The 26726-nt window shown below is 49.9% G+C and overlaps 1 protein-coding gene across 1 annotated transcript; it reads right to left on the bottom strand.

Moving 5' to 3' along the window:
* Window positions 1–1650: 1650 nt before the first annotated feature.
* On the bottom strand, window positions 1651–18778 carry CYP4F22 (cytochrome P450 family 4 subfamily F member 22; the record flags this gene model as incomplete). The annotated part of the gene is made up of 12 exons (XM_079703226.1): window positions 1651–1846; window positions 2206–2288; window positions 2946–3010; window positions 3920–4053; window positions 5576–5705; window positions 5817–5883; window positions 6866–7133; window positions 10200–10321; window positions 10529–10656; window positions 10750–10803; window positions 15194–15338; window positions 18557–18778. 12 exons carry the CDS (start codon window positions 18776–18778, stop codon window positions 1651–1653), a joined length of 1614 nt encoding a protein of 537 aa, XP_079559352.1.
* Between the last annotated feature and the right edge of the window lie 7948 nt (window positions 18779–26726).

Raw genomic sequence — 26726 nt, forward strand, 5'->3', positions numbered from 1 at the left:
AGGCTGTGTGAACTTATTTATTTGCTTATTTATCATTTGTCATCTGTTTCCCCCCTCTAGAATGTCAGTGACGCAAGGATTCAAACACTGCTGGGCTCAGAGCAGATGCTCAAAAAATATTTGATGAATTAATATGATTATTGTAGTCATTGTCATTGGCCCACTTTCTATAGCACCATATCAGGCACTACTCCTCCAGCCAAAGACTTGGCAATCACCCTTACCTCCTTCCTCCCCTCAGCCCTCACAGCTAGACAGTCACCCCTCCTGCCCCCCAAACTCAGACTCTCACTTCCCTGAGTTTCCAGCCCCCTGTACACCCTTTCCAAGCCACCTCCCTGACAGCCCAGATCTGACCATAACCTCTCCTGCCCCTGCTCACACACACTCTATAGCTCCCTATTACCCTCTGCATAAAGCCTGAACTGTGATGCGGTCCACAGTTCTTGTGCTGTTGGGCCCTGCCCACCATTCCTCCACTCTGACCCCACTCCCCAGATCCAGCCACCCTGGCCCCTTGTGAGTTCCACAAGCATACCACACTCTCTCCCACCTCAGGACATTTGCAGATGCTGTTCCTGCTGCCTGGAATGCTCTTTTCTCCCTTGTCACCACTCAACTTTTACTCCAACTTCAGCATCAGAGTAGCTTTCCTTGAGCCACCCTCCACCCTCATTATGCTTGCACAGCACCAAGGCCTCTCTTGTCACAGGTCGCAAATAATTTTACCCATGGAATTATTTGTCCAACATATGCCCCCCCATCCTCCTGAGGGCAGGAATTTGCCTGGTGTTGTGCTCCTGGCCCAGTGCCAGCAGACACTTACTATGCAGTATGTTGAAATAAATGAATGCACAAACTGTCCCCAAAAGTCTGAGTTTATGTCCAAAGACAAATGGCTTCCCAGCCTCCTAGCCCACAGCTTCCCAACTGTCCAGGACCCCTCATTTCCTTGCTGGAATCCAGGTGTAAGGATCTGACCTGGCTAGGGGATGGATGATGGGGGATGTCTGCATCCCTTGCTTTTATTCTGCAAAAATCAGGACACTCAGCAAAGGGCCTTTGAGCAAGGGAGGAAGGAAGGAGCTTGAAAGGGAGAGTCTGGGTTTACAAATCAACAACAAACAGCATGGGCCCTAGGATGCAACCTAATTCCTGAGGAGTTCATCCACATGAGCTGGGGGCCTCAAGAAGGTGATGTTCGGTTCAAGGTTCTGATCTCAAGCTCCAGTTCTCAAATCCTCAGTTTAAAAGCCAGCCGGGATCTGAAGTAGACTGGGCTTGTATCCTGGAGGCCTTTGGTGTCAGGTCTTAGGTCCTTGGAAGGCTCAATGGGCGGAGCCTGAAGACCTGAATCCGAAGGACGCTGGGGCGGGGCCTGAGCCCGAGGGGAGTGGCCAATCCTGGTCCTTCAAACAAGAGGGCAGAAACTGGCATTCAGGGGTCGGGACCTGGACCTCAGGGGGCGGGATCAGACCCTCCAGGGGCGGAGCCTTGCCTTAAGTGGGTGTGACCTGCGCCACCAGGCTGCTTAATGAGCCTGGACTTTGACGGGCGTGGCCTATGCCCTCAGGATCTTGAGGGCGGGGCCTGGGCCCTCGGGGGCGGAACCTGGGCCTCTCTGGGCGGGGCTTGGGCCCCCGGGGATCCTCAGGGGCGCGCTGACTCGCAGGCCCGCGGAGGCAGCGGCTCCACCTTGAGCCAGATGCCATCCTCCGTGCGCAGAATGAGCTCGGGCTTCCGCCGCACCTTGCGCGTTCGGTCCACGCTCAGGCGGAAGCGCAGCAGCGTCAGCGCCACGGCCACGCGCATCTCAGCCATGGCGAAGCTCTGTCCGATGCAGTTCCTGAAGGACGGGGAACAGGGAACTCAGGCCCAGCCGCTGTGTGTGCGGGGTCCCTGGGATGTGGTAAATGACCTCCCCCTCTGAACCTCAACTTCCAGACAAAGGCATCATAGAGCCGTTAGGAGCATGTGAGCCCAGAACTCAGGGCCTGGCATACAGTAGATAGTTGGTACCCATGGATGATATCGCAGAGTCTGATTTGGGGGCTTCCTGGTGTATTGAGGGCACGAAAAGGGTACCGGATTGGCGGGGACACCCGAGTGGACGTGGTTTCTACTCCTGATGGGTGCATCCCTGATCTTCCACTGGCCTCGATGTGTCTCCTACGCTTCACCTGGACTGGGGAAAATAGAAGTTACCTGGGTCCTGCAGAGAAGGGCATGTAAGCCAGCGGGGAGCGCTGCTGTGAGTTGTCCGGGTCAAAGCGATAGGGGTTGTACACCTAGGCAAGAGTAGACTGGGGGTGAGCCTGAGGGCTGGTTCAGCTATCCCAATCTGGTTCCCGCCCTCAGCCTCTGGGCACCATACCAGCAGGACAGAGAGAACCTCATTACAATCCAGCCACACCTGTCTCCTTCCCATTCCCACCACAGGGCCTTTGCACTTGCTGTTTCCTTCATGTGGAACACACTTTTCCCTGCTCCTCACTTTTCAGTGTGAATGTTTTCAGTTTCAGCTCAAACATCTCTTCTTTTGTAAGGCCTTTCCTCACCGTGTGAGCTAAAGTGCTCTCCCCCACCCCCCGACCCACTCCAGTTGTTTCCTTTGAACATTTATTAATAACCAAAATGATCTTGTTTATTAGCTTATTTTATTCCTCTGCACTTCACTGTGAGCTCCGTGAGAGCAAAGACAGTATCTTCCTCTGTCCTCAGTGCCCAGCACTGGGTCTGACACACGGTAGATGCTCAATAAAGATTTCCTGATGTAATGAATTAAGAGTGAATGGGTGAATAAATGGGAGGAGTACTCAAGCCCTACACCCAGCCCTGCCATCTGGCTCCCTGGGGAGGAGGAGAGGGGAGGCCTTGTTGACCAAGGACTGTCCCTTCTGAGAAGAAAGAAGCTGAGAGAAGAGAGGGTTGGGGCAGGAGCTCACCTTGGAGTCAGGCCACACTGTAGGGTTATGGTGGGTCCCATAGATGCTGACTAGGCAGATGATTCCTGTGGGGAGGGGTAGGGTCATTGCGTCAGTGGAACCGAGGGAAACCAGGACCTCCTCTGGAGACCTACGCCTCCCTGGCTCTCCCTGGAGCCATGCTATTCCCACAAGCCATCTGCCACCCTTTCCTGCCCATCCTTCCCTAAAAAATTCTGCTGCCCCATCCACTCCCCCTGCTTCTCCATAAGAGGTTCCCATCCCCATCTTTCTAGCTGCCATCCTGGCCACACAGGGATCTTTCTCACTCATATATCTGACATTGCTCCTCCTCAGCTCAAATACCTCCCATGGCTCCCTACTGCCCTGAGGATCAAGTTCAAGTGCCTCAACCTGGCATTCAAGGCCTTTCACTGTCTGCACCCTGAGGCTCTGCTCCATAAACATGCTCTCATTTCCAACCCCCAAGGCTCACCTCTCACGTTCCCTCTTCCAGGCAGCCCTCCCTGCATTCCACCCCAGATACAGCCTTCGCTCCTTATTTGGGGCTGCTCCAGCCTCTGTCCCTCCCTTTAGCCCATCCCTCACCCCATGTGTCTGGGAATGTCTGTGCCCTGATGTATCTTCCCCAGTCTGGGTGGTACTCAAAGCTTGGGCCCGGGAATGAGGCTTCTCTAGATGCCCAGCATCACCCAGGACAGGACCTGGTCTCCAGGGAATATCTGGCAACGGAATGAAATCAACCTTCCCTACGTGCACCCTCACAGGACCCACCCTGCCACACCCGCTCCTTCCTTTCTGCTTGGACTCACCAACCTCTATCTCCCCAGCACACACACACAACTGAGTCTCCCCCATCACCCCAGAAGCAACAGGCTATACACTGCCTACAGGGACGGTGGACCTTGGGCATGCATGGCCAGGCTCCCATGGGCAATAGAGCAGGCAGGCAGCAGGGAGCACATAGGGGGCACCTTTGGGGATGATGCGCCCATCTGGGAGCTTAATGTCCTCCGTGCAGCGGCGGGAGACCAGGGTCACAGGTGGGAACTGGCGGAGGCTCTCCTTGATGCACAGAGTGGTGAAGGGCAGCTGGGTTAGGTCGTCCCTGGGGAATGTGGAACAGTGGGTAACTAGGGTCCAGGCCATGGTGCCACCCCCTTCCCCAGACACATATACACACACATGTGCACAGGCAATTAGGAGCAGCTGCAGGAAACCAGTCCAGGATCTCAGACTTGCCCCAACTTCAGGCATTTGCAGTTGTGCCCTGCACACACCTCTAATCCTCAGCAAGTAAAATATCTGACCCCTGACCAATCAGAGCAGCACTAGCCGGATGTCTGTGAGCCCAGCATTAACCCTTTAACTGATTAATTATGTGGAGGTCAGGGGGCATCCCTGGGGAGGTGCCAGGACAGCCAGGGGGACCTGGGGTGGCAGCGATTTACCAGCCTGTATAGATCAATTTCAGTATTTATAAACCCATACATCTTCTTCTTACAGTACATTAGTTTTTTTCCTTTGGACTTCAGGGCACAAAATTGGATTAATTATAACCCTTGGTTTATGATCTAGATTGTTTTCTTTACACTAACAGGTTATCTTTCATAGAAACTCTCTGTTGCTACCATAAAGGGCAAATGGCATGCCTGGTATAAAGGTATCCATAAATATAAACACCACTGGGAAAACAGAAGACAGTTATTAAATTCTGGCTAGATACCACCTCCTGCCCAATTCTCAGAACCTGAGGTATCTTCTCCCTTTCTTAAAAAGGCAGATTAGCAAGGATTAGCAAGGTGTTAAAGACACAATGACACCAACTGAAAGTGTCTCCCTGAGGTCACAATCCAAATGGCTGACAATGAACCAAAAGGAACTTTCTCGCTGTTCAATGCTGTGTTTTCTTTGCATCGCCCAGAATCAGCTCCACACAGCACACATCTGAAGTAAATCGGATTATTATTCCTGATTCTTACACTTCCCCCCACATTGGAATTTTACACTATGCCCTTTGCCATGTGATTCTGAGTATCTTCTGCTCGGATGGCTGGAGCATATGTCCCACCCCTTTCATGGTGGGATTGGCCAGATGACTTGCTTTAGCTAATGGAATGTTACAATGCAAGCAGAGGTTTTAAGTTGTGTGGTTCTTTGTGCTTCTGGAGTCTGTCTTGAGGAGAACATGCCCAGTGTGGCTGCTGGTCCATGAAAAATGAGGAGACGTGGAAAAAACCTGAACCCAAACCTAAGCTTGGAAGCATCTCCACTCAACTCAGTGCAGCCCAGAGTAACAAGAGTAATATGCAGACAAGAGCAAGAAATATGTGCACACAAGAGCAATAAATAAATGCTTGCTGCAAACCACTGAACTTAGAGGGGGTGTTTGTTAGGCAGCGTTATTGCAACCATTGCTGACTAAGACACTCTTAACTAAGAACTCCTGCATTATGAGGTAGGCATACGCGTTACCTGTCATCCCCATTTTGCAGTTGAAGAAATTGAAATTCAAGAAGCTTAAGTGACTTGTCTGAGGTTAGACAGTCGGTAAATGGTAGAGCAGAGAGATTAATACTCAAGGCTTTGAACTCAACCTGCCCCCACTACCCCCATGACCCCAGACTAACCACTCCAGTTCCTCCAGCTCCCGACCTTTCATGACTTCCTGGATCTCTTCCCGGCACTTCTCCTGGTACTCTGGATGCTTGGCCAAGTTGAACAGCACCCACGAGAGCCCGCTGGATGTTGTGTCATGACCTGCAGGCAGATAAGGAGCTTAAATGGATGCTGCCGAAAGATAGCGGAGATGCTGTATTCAGACAATGGGGCCCCTTCCCATCCTTCCCCAGCCACACCCCATGTCCTCACCTTCAAACATGAAGGTGTCTGCCTCAGCTCGGATGTCCTCATCTGACAGTTCCTTCCCATATTCATCCTGGAATGGGCAGCAGACTCTGCTCAGCTCACTTCATCCCACCCGCCACATCCTAGGAGTTCTTCCAAAGTGAAGACACCCCCTTCTTTATCTTAAGCCAAGCGGCAGGGGAAAGGATCCCAGGCAGATAGATGTATGCAACTTGTCTAAGAAAGATGGAAAGAGAGCCAAAGATGAGAGGAAGAAGGGACTTTGTATTTCTTCAGCAGCTCCTAGAGCCAAGCATACTGCCAGATGCCTGACAACAACCTTGTGATCGGGTCTTATGATCATCATGCTGTAAATGAGGAAACTGAGGCTCAGAGGGAAGACTTAGATGACTAAGGTCAAACATCCATGAAGCAGCAGAACTATTATCGAACCGGAATCCAGGACTGTCTGAATCCAGAACCCAGGTGCTGCTCAGAAACTCCACAGAAGCACCACAAATAGGTGACCACCTATCTCTGCAAGTGTCACATTTCTTCAAGGTCTTGTATTGCATCTTTGTGTTGTGAACTGAATTCTGTCCCTCTGCAGCCCCACCCCAGAACCCTTAAGTTGAAATCCTAACCCCCAGTACCTCAGAATGTGACCTAATTTGGAGATAAGCCTTTTGCAGAGGTGATTAAGTTACAATGAGGTCATTAGGGTGGGCTCTAATCCAATATGACTGGTGTCCTTATAAGGAGAGGAGATGAAGACACAGACATGCACAGAGGGAAGACAATTGGAAAACACAGGTGAAGACAGCCAGCTACAAGCCAAGGAGATAGGCCTCAGAAGAAACCAACACTGAGAAAATTTATTTCTGTCATTTAAGCCACCCAGTGTGTGGCATTTTTTTACGGCAACCCTAACGAATGAATACAGTCTTATGTGTTTTGCATCTGCCTGCATTCTAGATCCATGTTAGTTTGGATGTTTATCATTTTACACAATTGCTGCAACTCATGAGGAGGCTGTCCTGGGCAGATCTCCACCCTCCAGGGTCCAGCCTCACCCTGGCCAGGAGCAGCACATCTATGAAGTCCAAGGTCTTGCCCTGCTTGGCCTTAAGCCAGGCCTCAGCCCCCAGCTGGTGTAGTGCCCGCCGCCGCTCCTGGATGACCTCCGTGGTGAAGTGATGCACGGTGTCACAGGCCTGCCGGAAACGCCGTCCGTCTGCTGTACGGTAATAGATGAAGTCAATGTGGTGATGCAGGCGATACTGACGCCGGACCACCAGTGCGCTCAGCTCAATGATGGCCGAGATGTAATCACTCATCTTCCTGCCAGGGAGAAGAAAGGCCATGAGCAAAGCCCTGCACCCTAAGACAAGCTTCCTCTCCCAAAGGGCAGGTTACAAAGAGAGGCCCTGAATTAACTCTATTTTCTTATTTCCTTGTATTCTTGATGCTCTGCCATCTGGGGCTTCAGTGACTGGAGAGATACCACCCCTCCCAGGACTAGCCATTTCTTAGAGATAGCAAATGACTCACCCAGGAGCATGCCTTTCTTTTGCAAACCAGCCAATCCAGAGTCCATACTCCAAACATTATTGGGTTGAGCCACTATCCCCCTGCCTAATCACCCCAGGGCCAGGCACTGGATAACTTGGGGGCACCCCTGTGCCCCAGAGCCTGCTGAAGTTATTCAAACTAGTCAATCTTAATCCTGCATACCCTGCCTTTCCCATTGCTTCCCGTAGAACACCCCTAAAAATGTTTTTGCCATGCTTTCTTCTGGTGCTTCCCCATGTGGCCCTGTGTGGTGTGGCATGCCCCCTCATCTTGGAAGCAGTAAGTAACAAACTATCTTTTCAATGGCACTTGTTTCTTGATCTGTTGGCCTCACCATACCTGAATAAAACTACATTCTAGGTACATTTTAAAACAGGCCCAAAGAGGGATGAGGACTTCTAAATAGATGTAGCATCACTAAAATTAAATGGCTACAATCCACAGAGTGGGAGAAAATATTTGCCAATCATATACCTGATGAGAAGCTTGTATCTAAAATATATAAAGCACTCTTAAAACTCAATAATAAAAAAGACAAATAACCCAATTTTAAAATAGGGAAAGAATATAATAGACATTTCTCCAAAGAAGACATACAACTGGACAACAGGCATATGAAAAGATGCTTAAGAGCATTGGTCATTAGGGAAATGCAAAAAAACCCTACAATGAGATACCACTTTACCCCAACTGGATGGCTATAATCAAAAAGACAGATAATAACAAGTGTTGATGAGGGTGTAGAGAAGCTGGAGCCCTCACATACTGCTGGTAAGAATGTAAAATGGTGCAACCAACTTATAGAAAAAGTCTGGCAGTTCCAAAAAAGGTTAAACATAGAATTATCATATAACCCAGTAATTTTACTCTTAGGTATATACTCAAGAGAATTTAAAATGTTCACACAAAACCTCTTCTACACAAATGTTTATAGCAGCATTGCTCATAATAGCCAAAAAATGGAAACAAGCTTAATGTCTATAAACAGATGACTGGATAAGCAAAACGTGGTATTATGTGGTAAATGGAATATTATTCAGCAATTTTTTTTTTTTTTTGCGGTACGCGGGCCTCTCACTGCTGTGGCCTCTCCCGTTGCAGAGCACAGGCTCCGGACGCACAGGCTCAGCGGCCATGGCTCACAGACCCAGCCACTCCGCAGCATGTGGGATCTTCCCGGACCGGGGCACGAACCCGTGTCCCCGGAATTGGCAGGCGGACTCCCAACCACTGCGCCACCAGGGAAGCCCTATTCAGCAATTTTTTAAACGAATTATTGATAATTCAACTACAGCATGGTTGAATCTGAGAACAATATGTTGACCGAAAGAAACCAGAAACAGAAGTCTGTGTAATTCCATCTATATGAAATTTCCATAAAAGACAAATCTATAGAGACAGAAGGAAGATTAGTTATTGCCTAGATCTGGAAGGGAAGTGGGAAGTGGGAGATGAGTGCTAAAATGTACAGGGTTTCTTTTTGGTGAAAATATTCTAAAATTGATTATGGTGATGGTTGCACAACTCTGTGAATATACTAGAAACCATTGGTTGTATACTTTAAATGGGTGAATTGTATGGTATATCAATTAATCTCAGTAAAGTTCTTATTTAAAAAAAAAGAAAAACTAAATTGCAGGGGGCAGGATTGCAAAGAGCTGTCCTTAGTTCTGAAGCATGCTTGTTGTTTTCATGCACTAATCACCAACTGCCATTTTCTTGTTTATTTGTTCATGGTTACTGCCTGTCTTCCCACTAAAATGTAAGTTCCAGGAGAGCAAGACCTTATCTGTTTTGTTGACCACTGTATTCTACTCTAGCGCTGGTACACAGTAGGCACTCGATAAATATTTCTTGGATCAGTTAATGAATTAATTACCAAGGCCATCTCCACCTTACCCAACTGAAACAATACCACTACAAGGCCCAGAGTAACAAAGTCAGCAGCTTGTTTTTGAGGACCTACTATGTGCTACAAACTTGACAGTCATTATGTCCTTTATTCCTTATATCCCCACTTAGACTGTAAGCTCCAAGGAATTGGGCTTAGTGCTTACCACCATATCCCCAGTGGCTAGCATGGCGCCAGGCACATAGTAGGTACACAACAAATATTTGATGAATGAACCAGAGCTATGGTTATTTCATTCATTCAACAAATGTTCACTCGACATCCATCATGTGCCAGGGCAGTGCTATATCATTTTATGCTTTAAACATCTCTCAGGGGCTTCCCTGGTGGCGCAGTGGTTGAGAGTCCGCCTGCCGATGCAGGGGACATGGGTTCGTGCCCCGGTCTGGGAAGATCCCACATGCCGCAGAGTGGCTGGACCCGTGAGCCATGGCCGCTGAGCCTGCGCGTCCGGAGCCTGTGCTGAGCAACGGGAGAGGCCACAGCAGTGAGAGGCCCGCGTACTGCAAAAAAAAAAAAGAAAAAAAAAACATCTCTCAGAAGGTCAGGGATTGTCATCCCTATTTTACAAAGAAACTGAGGCTCAGAAAATGTGGGAAGGGTCTTTCCAAAGACCACATACCTCTTGTGGAGGAATGAGTGAAACTAGCGTCTACCGAGCACCTACTGTATGCCAAGCTATTGACTCACGTTATCCCCTGTAATTCTCATACGATGACTGTGGGGATGGGATGGAGATGTCCATTTTGGGGATGAGGAAACAGGCTCAGAGAGGTGATGTCAGTTTCCCGGAACCACACAGCCTGTCAGTGACAGAGCACCAGCCGCGCAGGAGTGCCTAAGAGCTAAGAGTTTCCTTTTTCCTCTCATCACCTCGCCCCTGGAGCAGCTGACTCTATGTTCCCCAGGGAGGCCACACTCACTCCTGGCAGTTGCTGTTGTAGCTGAAGACACATTTCTGAAGACTGTCCAGGGTCATGAGGCTGACATGCTCAAACATGTCAAGGGAGACTTCTGAGCCCTCTGCCAAGCGCTGCCATTTAGCCTGGAAGAGAAACACACGTGGCAAATGGGTATGGAGACCAGAGACCTTCAGCCGGGCTGACAGTGACCCAGCTGCAAGTTCACTATAAGACCACTTTATAGATAAAGGAAGTGAGGCTTCCTGGCATCACGTGGTTTGCCCATGAGCTCGAGCCTGGACCAGCCTCACTTCCAGGATACCCTCTTCCCAAGAAACCCTGGGACTCACATGCATGATATCGGTGCACTGGTTGAAGATCTTCATGTAGGGCTTCAGTATGTCAAAGTGGAAGGCAGGTGTCAGCAGGCGGCGGTGCCGGCTCCACTTGTCACCTTTGCTGAGCAACAACCCATCTCCTGGACCCAGAAGACCAAGGTTAAGGACCTCACCAACAAACCCCACACCCCGCCCCCTCTTTCCTGAAGCCCCAGCTCCAGTCCTGAGCTCACCCAGCCAAGGTTTCAGAAAGCCATAGAAAAGGTCATCCTTGGGGGCAATGGCAGCTGTGGAGAGAGAAGAGGTGATGATGTCTCAAAACAGAGTTCTGACCCTTGACCTCTACTTATGACCTCCTTGGGCCTCCACTTTGGGCTCTCACCTCCCACGTCACCCCTCCAGTCCAATCCTCCACACCTGCCCCAAAGAGAGCCTTATAACATGAGCCTTCCCTGCTCAAACACCTCCCATGGCTCCCTGAAACCTTTGTAAAAAAGTTCAAGCTCAGGTTAGCACTGTAGGCCCTGCCCTATCTTGCTGCTGTATGCCTCTCCCATCTCATCCTTCAGCATACACCAAATAACCCCACACGTTGTCCCTCACTTCCAAACCTTTGCCCAGGCTGTGCTTTCTCTCTAGTATGGCTTTCTTCACCTGATTCTTCTCCTAATCCACCCCCTCTTTTCTGCCAACTCAGGCCATCTGAATTACATCTCCCGTGCTCCCAGCCTCCAGCCTCGCCCTTTCCAGTCTGTCCCGTACCCTAGACCCAGGGGGATCTTACTTGACTCTAGATCTGACCATGTCCTTTTCTGCCCACACCCCCATCAGCCTCAAGCACAGCTGCTCAACCCATGTACAAAGCCTTGAATGACGTATCCCAGTCCAGACCATTCTCAGAACACCTCTCTCCTCCAGCACAACCACCCCTCCCCGCACACACCCAACTTGCTTACATCATAGAACTTTTCTCAGGTCCTTGAAAAGCTGTGTTCCCTCTCTGTTCTGAGTCTTTCCACCAGGCGCCTTCTCTGCCTCAAACACTCTTTCCTCATTCTTCCAGTCTCTGCCTGGATGCCATTCCCTCTCCCACCAATCACTCTGGATTGTATCCATCCAGTTACAAGCGCTTTGAAGGGAGGGAACTTATTGATCACTAACTTATTGGTGCTAAATAAATTTTTATTGTATGAATGAATTAACCAATCAAAGGATGAATGAATGAGAACTATCAATGGGTAGATGGATGGAAGGTTGGATGGTTGGACGGATGGGTGGATGGATGGATGGATAGATGGATGATGGGTGGGTGGGTGGTTGGATGGATGAGTGAATGCATTCCCTTTCTATGTGCTGAATAGATCTGGGACAGAATGGGCAGGGCCCAGGAAGGAAGTACCTGAAACTCAAGTGATGTCACTTTTACCTGAGATATGATTCAGCTACCTACACTCCCCAGGCATTGGCCAATTGTATGCACAATCATCTGTCCACTCGTTCTCCCATTCTACACACCTCTGCTGCCACATTTCTGTGCCCAACCCATGCTGGGCAATGCTGCACCCCAGAGATGGCTCAGCTCTACACCCTGCCTGGAGGAGCTCTGGGTGTAGTGGGAAAGGGAAGCAAAGGCATGCCATGTAATTAGCAAGAAGGTAGAATGTGTGCCAGGAGCAGAGGGGGGCACAGAGAAAGGGTTGCTAGAAGTCAGGGCAGACTTCCAAGAAGAGGCAAATTTGGAGGAGGAGGTGGGAGCCTAGTCACTCCTCTCCTCTCTGGGCTCTGGACTCCATGCTAGGCCCTTCAGGTGTCTTTCTGACACACAAACTTGTCCAATGGCTATCCTGCTCAAACACCTCCCATGGCTCCCTAACACCTCCCATGGCTCCCTAACACCCCCAAGATAAAACACAAGCTCCTTCACTTTGTACATAGGTGCTCTGAGTCCAGCTCCTGTCTCATTTCCTACTTCTCCCCACATGTCATCTTCACTCCAGACACCCCAAGTCACCTGAATTCCCCTGGCACTTTCACACATCTGCACTTTTGCACTTAGGACCCTCTACCTGGGACCTCTCATCAGGCAAACTCCTATGCATCCTTCAAAGCCCAGTTTCACTGATGCCTCCTCCAGGAAACCTTCTCCAAACCTTCACTCCAGCCGAATCCTTGCTCTGTCATCCTCAGGTCCCTCCTCTAATCCAACCCTCATCACCCAATGCCAGGAGAGTCTGTATCCAGGCTGCCTCTCCCATCATTTTCCCCTCCAGTAACAAGGAGATGGTAACATCTACCCTGAAGAAGGTCATACAAGAAAAGCCCCCACAAGTGCCCAGCAGGAAGCTGCATATTACTGTGGTTGAGAGCTTGGCCTCTGGGCCGGCCAGGTCTGGGTTCAAATCCCAGCCCTAACTGGTTGTGTAAACTTGGGCAAGAAAATCGAACAATCTTGCCTACCTCATGGCAACCCTACAAAAACTCAATGAACTAATGTGCTCCTGGCACACAGTAGGTGCTCATTAAATATTCATGCACATAAATGAATAACTAACCAACTGTTGGCTATTTTTACTACTGTGACTATAATTATTGCTCAGTTGTGTCAAGAACTTGTGAGATGAATATCTGGGTCCCCAGCTCACAGCAGGACCCTAATAGGGAAAAATGAACGTGCAGACACCATGGAAAACAGTTTGGTGGTTCCTTGAAAAGTTAGACATAGAGTTCCCACATGACCCCACAATTCTACAACTAGGTACCTACCCAAGAGAAATGAAAATATATGTCCAAAACTTGTACACGCATGTTCATAGCACCATTATTCATAACAGCCAAAAGGTAGAAACAACCCAAATGTACATCAGCAGATGAATGGATAAGCAAATATGGTATATCCATACATCCATACAATGAAATATTACTCAGCCTTAAAAAAGAATGAAGTCCTAGGGCTTCCCTGGTGGCGCAGTGGTTGAGAGTCTGCCTGCCGATGCAGGGGACACGGGTTCGTGCCCCGGTCCAGGAAGATCCCACATGCCGCGGAGTGGCTGGGCCCGTGAGCCATGGCCACTGAGCCTGCATGTCCGGAGCCTGTGCTCCGCAACGGGAGAGGCCACAACAGTGAGAGGCCCGCGTACCACAAAAAAAAAAAAAAAAAAAAAAAGAATGAAGTCCTGATCATTGCTACAATGTGGATGAACCTCAAAAACTATTCTGAGTGAAAGGTGCAAAGGACCACATTTTGTATAATTCCTTTCCTATGATATATCCAGAAAAGGAAAATCCATAGGGACAGAAAGTATTTACCACTGGATGAAGAGAAGGGGGAATGGGAAGTGATAACGTAATGGCTATGGAGTGCTTTATGGGGTGATGAAAGGGTTTTGAAACTAGAGAGAGGTGACAGTTGCACAATGCTGTGAACACACTAAATACCTTACACTTTAAAATAAGTAATTATATGGTATGTGATTTCAGCTCAATTTGTAAAATGAAGATATGAAAACAAGCTACAATTAAATGCCTGTATATCCTGCCTTGTCTTCTATAAAGCATTCTCACCTACTTTCTCTGTATATCCCAAATGCCCCTTAAAAGATGAAGAAACAGAGGTTCTAAGAAGAGCCATGCCTTTCTCAGGGCCCATCAGCTATGTGGGTTTAAGCCTAGAGGAGCAAACCCCCAAGATGTGGTCCCAAGGAGGCCCCAATAGGGGATGGAATTTATGACTTAGGACCAGGTCTGTCCAATCTCAGGCAGGCAGGCATGGAGGGGCCCGGACACCTTGGGGTCACGAGGCCTGACTCCAAGTTGCCTCTCGTGACTCACACAGCCCCACCCTCCCCAAGCTGGAGTCTACCATCCAGCTTCTCCAGTGGGGGAGGCACTGGATATCCTGCCTGTCCTGAGAGAGGGCAGGGGAGAGGAGAAGAAGAGGCCTGAGCATCTACTAAATTGCCAAGCTTATGATGGGGGCTCCACTCCCTGGTCTACTTGGGGTCTCATAACCATGCAGGGTGACACTCAGAAAACAGATGCTCTGAGCTGGTAGAGAGGGGAGGGAGGGGGAAAGAAAGAAAGAAAAAAGATATTAAAAAGGTAGAAGAGGGCTTCCCTGGTGGCGCAGTGGTTGAGAGTCCGCCTGCCGATGCAGGGGATGGGGGATCAAAGGAGGCTTCCTGGAGGAGAAGGTCATTAGAGCTGCATGTTGAAGCCTGAGCAAGAGCTTGCCAAGCACACTTGGGAATCCTGCACCTTGAAATAGGTGTGGATGGCAGAAGGGAGAAGCAATCCTTCCACCTCTCCCTCTCTGCCACTCAGGGCCAGCCTGCAGGCTGCGATAGCCACAGTGGGAGTGTCAGAACCCAAATGATAGGAGTGCCATGGCTTAAAATTGAGCAACAAGCATTTAACAAAAGCTTGGGCAAACAACTGCCTATCCGAACATGTCTGCTCTGACTTTGAGAGGTGAACATCCTCTAAAAGTTCCTGGGAATTTTATTGTCACGCCTTTTCCCACGCTGCTCCCATTATCTGTATTGCCATTGTGGCTTTGGTAAACTCCTATTCATCCTTCAAATGGCCCTTCTTCTGGATAGCCCACCTGCCTAGAAACCCAGGTAGGTAGGCTCTGGGAGTTGAGGGTCTACTCATCACTCAGAGGCCCAGCCCACCTACCTGAGGCACCCACCAGGGGCTTGATGTAGTCAGGGTGCACCAGAACCAACAGTGGCAGGACAGGTCCTATCCACACCAGGATCACATGGTGCATGCTGTCCAGCACCTTCTTCTCATCTTGGAGGCCTGTCTCATTCGGGAGATACTGCAGGGGGTGGTAGAGAAGGGTAGTGAGAAGGTGTCCAGTCCTGGCTTCCCCCAGCCCTTCCCTCCCACCACTTTCCCTGCCCTCAAAACTAGCCGGGAAGAGCTGTATGATTGCGGCCAGTTGGCTGCACCACACTGAGCCTCCATTCCCTCATCTGAAAACTGGGGGGGAAAGTCAACTCCCCTTCTGAGGGTAGTTGAGAGGATTCATGGAATAGCAAAGTGGAAGAGCCCCAGCACAGGGCCTGACACACGGCTGGTGTTCAAGAAATAAAAGCAGTAAGAGTAAACACAGTAATGATAACGGTTAGCATTAATCTAGTTCCTCTATGTTTGTAATAAAATATTACTAGTATTGTTCTCTTTAACACATACACATGCTTGCAGTTGGGTGCTGCTGTGGGCATTTTTCAGATATTCATGCATTCAACCCACACAAGAACCCTATGATGTAGTTGCTACTATTTTCCCCATTTTACTTTACTCAGAAGGGTAAAATGACTTGTCTTAAGTTACAGGTGAGTAAAGGGACTGTCCTGGTTTGGGCTCCCCTAGAAGCAGAACCTGAGACAAGGGTTCTAGGGCAAGCAGTTTATTTGGGTGGTGATCCCCAGAAACATGGGTGGGAAGAGGGTAAGTGAGATAGAGAGGGAAGGCAGCCAGCAAAGAGTGGTCAAGGGAATTACTCCCATGGACAACTGGGGCTCAGTCCCACTGGGGACCTCTGGGGGACATCCATCTCAGAGTTAACCCACCTGAGGGTGAGGGGGCTGGGGTGTTTTGATACCAACTCCCCTAGTCCCATAATCATGGGCTGAGGTTGAAGCTCACAGTCCGCCCGTGCAGAGTGGGCTTCAGCTGCTAGAGAAAGCCCTAGAACACAGGTGCTAGCAACTAGGAGTCAGCCCACTGCAGCCAGAAATGGGCCGAGAGGATGTGCGCAGACACTGGCATCACCTGCCATAGTGGTAAAGCCAGGATTTGAACACAGGCCCCCAAGCTCCAAAACGCCTGCTCTTAACCAACATGTTCTATGAGGCAGAGCACTTCAGGCTCAATGTCAGATGGATCTGAGCTCAAATCCACCCTCAGCAGCTGTGTGATCTTGGGCAAGTCACCTAACCTCTCTGACCCCCAAAGATCGAATCCATAATATAGGGCAGGTCCATCCCTACTTCATAGGCTATGAGAATTGGGAGAGCTCAGATATAAAGGAGCCTAACCCAGTGCCTGGCCAGTGGTAGGGTCCAGCAATTGTCGAATGAATGAATGAATGAACAAATGACTCCTCTCTGGTTTCTGTGTCTCCTTCTTGATCAGGTTCAGCCCTGAGCCTGTCCACACCCAAGGGAGATCATGGCATCATCCAGGTCTCATGGCCTGGGAGGCAGGATGGGCCCACGGGGTCAAGGCTGGACTTCAGAACTGGCGCTGGCCAACCGCCCATGGCACCAGAGCCTGGCCACTATTTCCAGGACCACCATCCATGCCAGAGGGCTTCCTGGAGTAAGGGCATTGGATATGGGGCATGAAAAATAAGTAGAAGTTCATCTAACAGAGAAGGATATTCTGGGCAGAGGGCACAGTTTCGGCAAAGGCCATGGAGGTGGAAAGTCAGAGCCTTGTCCAAGGAGCAGAAAGTCATTCTATGGGACCAGAGGGAGGTGGTAGAACAGGTGAGGAGGGTGGGGGTTGGAGTCTAAAGGGACTTGAACTCCAGCTGAGAAGCTGGGACTTTCTCAGGACAGCAATGGGGAGCCATGGAGGGTGTGTAAACAGGGGAGGGACATGGCTGGATTCAAGAATCCTTCTGGGACCAGGATGAGGGATGGACTGGAGGGGTAAGACTAAAGGCAGGAGCCCAGTGAGGAGGCTGGACCATGGAACAGCAGGAGAGGAGGAGGCCTGAGCAGTGGTTGGAGAATGGGAAGGAGGGAGGAGATTCAGGCACAAACAGCCAAAACTTGGTGAGTGCTGGCTCCAGGAGGATAATAAAATGCATGTTTCTTGCACTATTGAGTGGAAATATGTCTCCTGCTTCCTTCTTCTCAGACACTCACTCCAAGCAGTGTCTAAAATGTGTCTAGAATCACTTGTTACTTCCAGTCTCCGCAGGACCCAGGAATTGAGCACATACATCTACCACGGTGTAGCAGGCTCAGTGCCCAGCATGCCACAGACACGACTTCAGGAATCGTTGAAACAATCCCACGAGATTATTAGGAATGATTATAGTTCCACGTTGCAGATGAGTCAGCTGAGGCCCAGGGAGGTGAAATAGCTTGTCAGGGTCACACAGGCAGCACATGGTAGAGACTGGCAAGCCCACACTGGTGACCACTGCCCCAAAGTGCCTCTCCAAAGCCTTCCTCCAAGTTCAGCATGAGGCCTGAACCAGGAAGGTCTCCACAACTGTCCCTCAGTTTCATTTAGGCCTGGAAGGGGGATCAGCTGAGTCCAGTAGGGAAATAGGGGCTGGACTCTGGCCCCAAAAGCCTCAGCACCCTCAGGAGTCTGACTTTCTCTCTTCTGACCTCTGAAGCCCTTTTAGAAAAGTCCAGCCTTTCTCATCCAGAAGCTAGAGGGGCAAGGGTAGACAGCTAAGATCAGGGACGCTGGAGCCAGACAGCCTGGGTTTAAACCCAGACGCTGCCACTTACGAGCTCTGTGACCTAAGGCCAGCTACTTAACCTCTCTGTGCCATTGTATTCTCCGGAGAAAAATGGAGATAGTCACAGGACCTACCTTCTAAGATTGTCAAGAGGACCAAATGAGTTAATATTTATAAAGTGCCTGAAATAATACTTGGAATATATATGTGAAATAAGAAATGAAATGAAAGAAAAGGGTTGGAATCCTCGCCTGGGACCACAGCATTAAAGAGAAAGAGAGAGTGTGTGAAACCACATTGTGGGGTAGGTGGGGTGCCCCGCCTCCCACTCTGGGATTTCACAAGCACTGGTACCTGTTGCTACAGCAATAGCCTGGAATTGTAGAGAGAACTTTAGAGTCAGCTCTGCCTCATCCAAGCTGTGTGATCCTGGGTTCCTGCTTGCCCTCTCTGAACCTCAGTCTCACTCAGATCCTGTAAAATGGGTCTGTTCATGGCTCCAACTAGATTCTTGGGGGGATGAGGGAAGCCAGCAGGTCCATCATCCTTACTGAACATCTGTACCTGCCCTGCCCTACCCAGCCCACCTGCCCAGCCACACACACCATGCCCAGGTGGCCCAGCAGCCAGCTGCGCCGGGGCGGCTGGGGGAAGCAGCGCAGTCGGCAGCAGGTGATATAGAAGTGCCAGCAGAGCCTCAGGAACTGCAGCAGCAGACGGAAGAAGAAGAAGAGCAGGGAGAGAAGGAGCCCGGACAGGGCATACAAACGGAACGCCGTCTTCTCCAGTCCCAGGAGGTGCAGCAGGTGCTCTGTGATGGGCAGCATCCTGGGAGGACACAGAGGGTGGGGGTCAGTGCAGGTGGGAACCACCCTCTGGCCACATGTGTGCCATACACATGATGACCTGTGGAGCCAAGCGTGATGTGCCTGGCACTTACTAGGCAGTCAATACATGTAAGTCCCAGACACCAAGGATGCTTCTTCCCAGAGCAGTGACCTCCAGCCAGCTGGCCCCACCCATATACCCTCAGCCTTGACTTCTCAGGGCATCCCTCCCAACTTCTCTGCCCATGCGCAGGTGGCCAGAGTATTAGAAAATTGAAACAAACTCCCTCCCCTCCTCCTTGCCAAAAGTAGCTCTCAATCGATGACTGATGAGTGTTGCTGGATAAATAATCCAGCTCCTTCTTTCCAATGCAATGACCCTGAGGTGTGGGTTCTGCATGCACTGCTAGGGTTCCCCAGCAGGATTAAACTTCAGCTGCCCACAAGAGAAACCTGCTGTTAGCTGCCTCCTCTCCCCTGTCTTACTTCCCTCTTCTTCTTCTTCTTCTCCTTCTTCTTTTTTTTTTTTTTTTTTTGCGGTACGCGGGCCTCTCACTGCTGTGGCCTCTCCCGTTGAGGAGCACAGGCTCCGGACGCGCAGGCTCGGCAGCCATGGCTCATGGGCCCAGTTGTTCCGTGGCATGTGGGATCCTCCCGGACCGGGGCACGAACCCGTGTCCCCTGCATCGGCAGGCGGACTCTCAACCACTGCGCCACCAGGGAAGCCCGCCTTCTTCTTTTTTTAATTGAGGTAAAACTCACATGATATAAAATGAAGCATTTTAAAGTGAGCAATTCAGTGGCATTAATACATTCACAATGCTGTGCAATCACCACTTCTATCTAGTTCCAAAACATTTCCATCACCCCAAAAGGAGAACCCGTCTCCATTTAGCAGTCCACTCCCCGCTCCCCCGACCCCTGGAAACCGCTAATCTTTTTTCTGTCTCTACGGATTTGCCTATTCTGGACATTTCATATAAAGGAAATCATACACAGTGACTTTTCATGTCTTTTGTGGCTTCCTTCACTCAGAATGATGTTTTCAAGGTTCATCCACTTTGTAGCATGTATCAGTGCTTCATTTCTTATACTGCTGAGTAATAGTCCATTGTAAGAATTTATCACATTTTGTTTATCCATTCATCTATTGGACATTTGGGCTGTTTCCACCTTTTGGCTACTATGAAATGTGCTGCTATGACCATTCATGTATATGTATTTGTTTGAGTCCCTGTTTTCAATTCTTTTAGGTTCACTGCCTTCTCCCTTATTGGTCTTTTCTGTGATCACTTCCCACATAAACTACTTGCACTCAAATCCTTGCCCTAGCGTCAGCTCCTGAAGGAACCAAAACAGAGTGGGTGTGTACCAATAATACTAATAACACAGTGACCTGCCATGCACCACCAGGGTGCATGGGTGGTGCCTCATTTCATGGAATCTTAAAGCAATCCTTGAAGGCAGGTCCCGTCATTCTCTCCATTTTCAAGACAATTCAAGCTCAGTGCCTCCAACTCACGGGAGTTGGGAGCTGGCAGGGGTCCCCTGAACCCCCACCAAGGCCAACCTCAATCAATTTGAGGGCCCATGGATCTCAGACAACACCAAGGAGACTGCTGAAAATGCTCAGGTCCTGCTCTCATCAATCTTTTCCACTCAGTCCTATGAACCAAGTGTTCCCTCTGTGCTCCCACCTCCTTGGACAACAGAGCTAAGGAAACCCTGCACTGCAGATTCTCACCTGTGTCCTCAACATCCACCCACCTCTGCCAGGGGTGCCCCCTCCCAGGGCCTCCAACCCACTGGCTCTTCCACCAGCCAAAGTCCAACCACATCATCCAGGCAGAGGGGAAGGTTCTATTGGTTGCTGTGTCCTGGGAAAGCAGGTGGATGGGTCATTACCAAATGTGGAGGACCCCATTGGAATGGTCTGACTTACAAGGCAGATGACATGACGACTCATTAGGATGGCTACCAGCAAAGAAAGAAAGTAAGAAAATAACAAGTGTTGGCAAGGATGTGGAGAAATTGGAAACCTGTGCATTGCAGGAGTGAATGTAAAATGGTGCAGCCATGCTGCGGAGAACAGTATGGTGGTTCCTTAAAAAATTAAACATAGAATTACCGTATGTTCTAGCAATCCCACTTCCGGGTAGATCCCCAAAAGAAGTGAAAGCAGGAACTCAAACAGATATTTGTACACTCACGTTCATGGTGGACCTATTCGCAATAGCCAAAAAGTGAAAGCAACCCAAGCATCCATCAATGGATAAACAAAATGTGGTCCATTCATACAGCGGAATATTTTGCAGCCTTAAAAAGGAAGGAGGGCTCCCCTGGTGGCGCAGTGGTTGAGAGTCCTCCTGCCGATGCAGGGGACGCGGGTTCGTGCCCCGGCCTGGGAAGATCCCACATGCCGCGGAGCGGCTGGGCCCGTGAGCCATGGCCGCTGAGCCTGCGCTTCTGGAGCCTGTGCTCCGCAAGGGGAGAGGCCGCAACGGTGAGAGGCCCGCGTACCGCCAAAAAAAAAAAAAAAAAAAGGAAGGAAATTGTAACACATGCTACAACACCGATGAACCTTGATGACATTATGCTAAATGAAATAAGCCAGACACAAAAGGACAAATACTGTATGATTCCACTTATATGAGGTCCCTGGACTGGTCAAATTCATAGACACAGAAAGGAGGATGGTGGTTGCCAGGGTCTGGGGAAGGGGGAAATGGTGAGTTAATGTTAACAGATACAGAGTTTTAGCTGGGGAAGATGGAAAAGTTCTGGAGATGGATGGTAGTGATGGTTACACAACAATGTGAATGCCCTTAAGACCACTGAACTATACACTTAAATGGTTAAAATGGTAAATGTTATGTGTATTTTACCACAGTTAAGATCTTTTTTTTTTTGTGGTACGCGGGCCTCTCACTGTTGTGGCCTCTCCCGTTGCGGAGCACAGGCTCCGGATACGCAGGCTCAGCGGCCATGGCTCACGGGCCTAGCCGCTCCGCGGCATGTGGGATCTTCCCAGACCGGGGCACGAACCCGTGTCCCCTGCACCGGCAGGCGGACTCTCAACCACTGCGCCACCAGGGAAGCCCAAGATCTTTTTTAAAATACAGAAAGCCTGGTGTAGGCAATATGCCCTCTGGAGGGCTGGATGGGGGAGGGGGAGGGGTGGGGAGTAAGCAACCTTCCAAAATGAAACACAGAGAGCTCCAAGTCACGAGTCCCAGGCATATGCTCTGAACTAAGACCACTGATGTGCAATTGGGCTGCCTCTCCCATGGGCAGCTCTAGGTGACACACTCCACAGGAAGTAGCCATGGGTATTTATTTCTTTACCAATCTAACGATGGATAATGATTTTCTCCAGCAATATCGGGGAAGCCAGCTAGCGGTTACTACGGAGAATTGTGACCTTCCTCCGGCTTCCACAGGCCAGGACTTCCACTAAGGGTTCTACATGCTTCTCTTCAGCGTTCAGTTGGCAAATCATTTCTGAGCCCCTGCTATGTGTGTGACTCTGTTCTAGGCATGGGGATGTAATGATGGCAGGACAGACATGGCCCTGGCCCTTAGGGGTGGTGACCACCAACATACATGCTAGGACACCTCAGAAAAGCTACACGTTCTGAAGAAGGTAAAGTGGGGGTGGGGGAGGGGCTGAATATTGCCCCCCCCCTGATATCCCATTCTAATCCCTAGAACCTGTGACCTTATATGGAAAAATCTTTGCAGGTGGGATTAAGGTAAGGATCTAGAGATGGGGAGATGATTCTGGATTGTCCAGGTGGGTCCTAACTGGAATCACAAGTGTCCCTCTAAGAGAGAGGGAGAGGGAGCCGAGGACCCGTGTTCAATCCCTGGTCAGGGAACTAAGATTCCGTAAGCCATGTAGCGCAGCCAAAGAAAGAGAGAGAGAGAGCGGCAGAGGGAGATTTGGCAAACAGAAGAGAAAGCCGTGTGAAGACAGAGGCAGGGATTGGGGTGAAGCAGCCACAAGCCAAAGAACACCTGGAGCCCCCAGAAGCTGGAAGAGACAAGGAAGGATCCTTCCCTAGAGCCTTCGGAAGGAGTGTGGCCCTGCCAACACCTGGATTGCAGACTTCTGGCCTCCAAATCCAAGAGCTAAAAAATTGTGTTGTTTTAAGCCATCCAGTTCATGGAAATCTGTTACAGCAGCCACAGGACACTAATCCTCAGAGTAAGAGGATGGGGAGCAATTCTTTTAGATGAAGTAGCCCAGGGAGGCCTCTCTGGAGAGGGATATCTGGGCAGAGGCCTGAGAAAAGTGAGGAATCTATATGAAGGGGGCTTTCTTACTAAATATGCACACACACACACCATAAGCAGCTGGGTTCTAATCCTAACTCCTCCACTGACTGCTTTTACTGTCACCCCCAGTTCCCCATATGGAACTGGGGGTAGCTGTAAGAGATGATCTCTGAGTCCACCATGGTATGACCTTTCCTGTGTGTGGTCTGGAGTGGAAGGATGGGGTGGGGGTCACCATCCTGGCAGGCCCAAGACTTCTTGGGGTGGGCTGGAGTCAACATATTCAGCCAACAGGTCACATGGGTGACATCTAACCCCTGGGCAAGCTGGCTGTAGTCTGGTTTCCACCCCATCCACTACAGATACCTTTCGAAAGGCCTGTCATTCCTCTGCTCTAACTCCCTCTATGGCTCCCCACTCCCCCCAGCCTGGTATCCAAAGCCCTTTGGGAGGTGAACCCTACCCATCCTCCACCTCAGCCACAAAGATCCCCTTTCTCAGTCTGTTTTGGACCCCCCTTTCTTCACCCAATTTGTAAATGTTGGTGTTCCTTAGAGCTTGGTCCTGGGTGGTCTCCTCTCCCTCTGTGCACACCTCCTGAGGATCTCACCCCCTACCATGGCCTCCATGACTCATCTCTGAGTTGCCTCCCATGTCTTGGTGGCCCCCTTGATAGGTCCAGCCACCTCCTGGATATTCGCCCAGGGGTATCAGATTCACCTCACCCCCTACCTCCCTCCTTCTTCCTCCATTCGATCTGTTGCCAGCTGCTGCCAGTCATCCAGCCTAAACATCTTTCACATCCGTTCATTTCTCTCCATCCATCATCCCAATCTATATCAAGTCAACACTGTGATAGCCTCCTCCCACCGGTCCCCTGAGTTCCATCCTTGGCCCCCAGCAGTCCATTCTCCACACAGAAATCAGAGGGCTCTTCCTAAAATTAAATTAGACATGACCTTCCCCTTCCTCCTATGGCCCCCCCATTACACTCTGAAAGCAATTCAGACTCCTTTCCACGGACCCCATTGCCCTGTGTGGCCTGCCCCTGCTGACACCTCCAACTCTGTCTCGCACCGCTCTCCCCCTCACTCACTCAACTCCGGCCACTCCAGCCACAGGCTAAGTTCATTCCTACCTCAGAGCCTTTGCACATGCTGTTCCCTCCACCCTGCATGCCCCTCCCCCAGCTCTGCCCACACCAGCTTCCCCTCGTCCTGCAGGCCCAGCTCTGCCCTGACAGTCCATTTTGCACGGAAATCATCCACCTCCCTTCCTTTGCTCTCAAAAGAATTATTGAGCACCTGCTGTACGCAGTGACTTTCACAGTCATGCATGCCTTTCATCTTTCCAGTAACCCTCAGAGGAAGTTGGGGGACTTGGAGTCACAGCAAAAGCCCCCACCTCCACCCAGGAAAATCGCAGCTGATATCCTGACCAAAGAGATGACTTCCTGAAGGATTGAAATGGGAAGGAATTGGAACAAGATAAAGTGTGAGCCCTGAAAAAGGGGTCCCTGCTCCAGGTGGGTGGGTGCATGGGAGGGCCAGAGAAACCCTGTGCCCACCTCACCATCCCTCAGGACAGGTGCAGGCTGCAGTCTTTCCTGGGACAGACACCAGCTCTACTCCTAGCAGAAAAAACACATGCTGTGGGTCCCCACCTGGCTCTCACCCTGGAAGCCACAGTCTTCTCATCCACAAAATGGGAATAATAGAAAGAGGTCCATCTGATGTTCATGGGAGGAGCTCAACAAATGGGTGCATTGAGGAAGTCCTCTACGTTCCACAGCTGGGTTCCTCCTCCCCTCAAACAGAGCAGTTCTGTTCAAACCCCCAAAGAAAGTGCTACAAAAAGTGTTGAGGTGGTGCGGCCGCTGTGGGAAACAATTTGATGGTCCCACAAAAAGTTAAATATAGAATCATCCCATGACCCAGAATTCCACTCCTAGGTGTATACCCAAAAGAATGGAAAACAGGGACTCAAACAGATACTTGTGTACAAATATTCATAGCAGCACTATTCACAGTCACCAAAGGGTGAAAGCAGCCCAAATGTCCATCAACTGATGATGGATAAATATCATATGGTGTATCTATACCATGGAATATTATTCAGCCATTAAAAGGAATGAAGCACTGACACAGGCTACAACATGGATGAACCTCAAAAACATCAAGCTGAGTGAAAGAAGCCAGACACAAAAGGCCATGTATTGTATAATCCGGTTTATATAAAATATCCAGAATAGGTAGGAGACAGAAAGCAGATCCGTGGTTGCCAGGGGCTGGGGGGAACGGGAGTGGGGAGTGAGGAGGTCTCCTTTCAGGGTGATGGAAGTGTTTTGAAAACATATACATGTGGTGATTGCACAACATTGTGAATGTACTAAATGCCACAGAATTGTTCACTTTAAAATAGTTATTTTATATTAGATGAATTTCGCCTCAATTTTTTTAAATGCAGAAAAAAAGGTTTTGAGGACCCGTGAGGAATTTATCATGGTGGCTGCCTCTGAAAGGAGCCTGCAAAAACTGGGGGCAGGATTGGAAGGGAGGCTTACCTTTCTGTCTCCATCTTTGGGGACATTTTGATTTTCTATACCCTGAGCACATATTGACCATTCAAAAGTGTTTTAACTATTAAAATTAATTAGTGAATTGTACAAGCCAAAGAATGAACTCTAATGTAAACTATGGACTTTAGTTAATAACAATGTTCTAGGGACTTCCCTGGTGATGCAGTGGTTAAGAATCCGCCTGCCAATGCAGGGGACACAGGTTTGATCCCTGGTCCAGGAAGATCCCACATGCCACGGAGCAACTAAGCCCGTAAGCCAGAACTACTGAAGCCTAGCGCGCCCTAGAGCCCGCGCTCCGCAACAAGAGAAGCCAACGCAGTGAGAAGCCTGCGCAACACAACGAAGAGTAGCCCCGGCTCGCCACAACTAGAGAAAAGCCCACGCGCAGCAACGAAGACCCAACGCAGCCAATAAATAAATAAATAAATGAAAGATGGGGGAAAAACCTAGCATGTTAAAAATAATAATAATTGGGCTTCCCTGGTGGCGCAGTGGTTGAGAGTCCGCCTGCCGATGCAGGGGACACGGCTTCGTGCCCCGGTCCGGGAAGATCCCACATGCCGCGGAGCGGCTGAGCCCGTGAACCATGGCCGCTGAGCCTGCGCGTCCGGAGCCTGTGCTCCGCAACGGGAGAGGCCACAACCGTGAGAGGCCCGCGTACCGGGAAAAAAAAAAAAAAATAATAATAATAATAATAATAATAATGTTCTATATTGGTTCATCAAGTGTAACAAATGCACCACACTAATGAGAGAGGTTAATAACAGCGGAGTTGAGGGGGTGTGTTGGAACCCTATACTTTCTGGGTAATCTTTCTGTAAACCTAAAACTGCTCTAAAAAGTAAAGTCTGGGGCTTCCCTGGTGGCGCAATGGTTGAGAGTCCGCCTGCCGATGCAGGGGACACGGGTTCGTGCCCCGGTCTGGGAAGATCCCACATGCCGCAGAGCGGCTGGGCCCGTGAGCCATGGCCGCTGAGCCTGCGCGTCCGGAGCCTGTGCTCCGCAACGGGAGAGGCCACAACAGGGAGAGGCCCGTGTACCGCAAAAAAAAAAAAAAAAAAAAAGTAAAGTCTGTTAAGATTTAATTAT

Source organism: Hyperoodon ampullatus, assembly GCF_949752795.1.
Source record: "Hyperoodon ampullatus genome assembly, chromosome: 4".
Lineage (NCBI taxonomy): Eukaryota > Metazoa > Chordata > Mammalia > Artiodactyla > Ziphiidae > Hyperoodon > Hyperoodon ampullatus.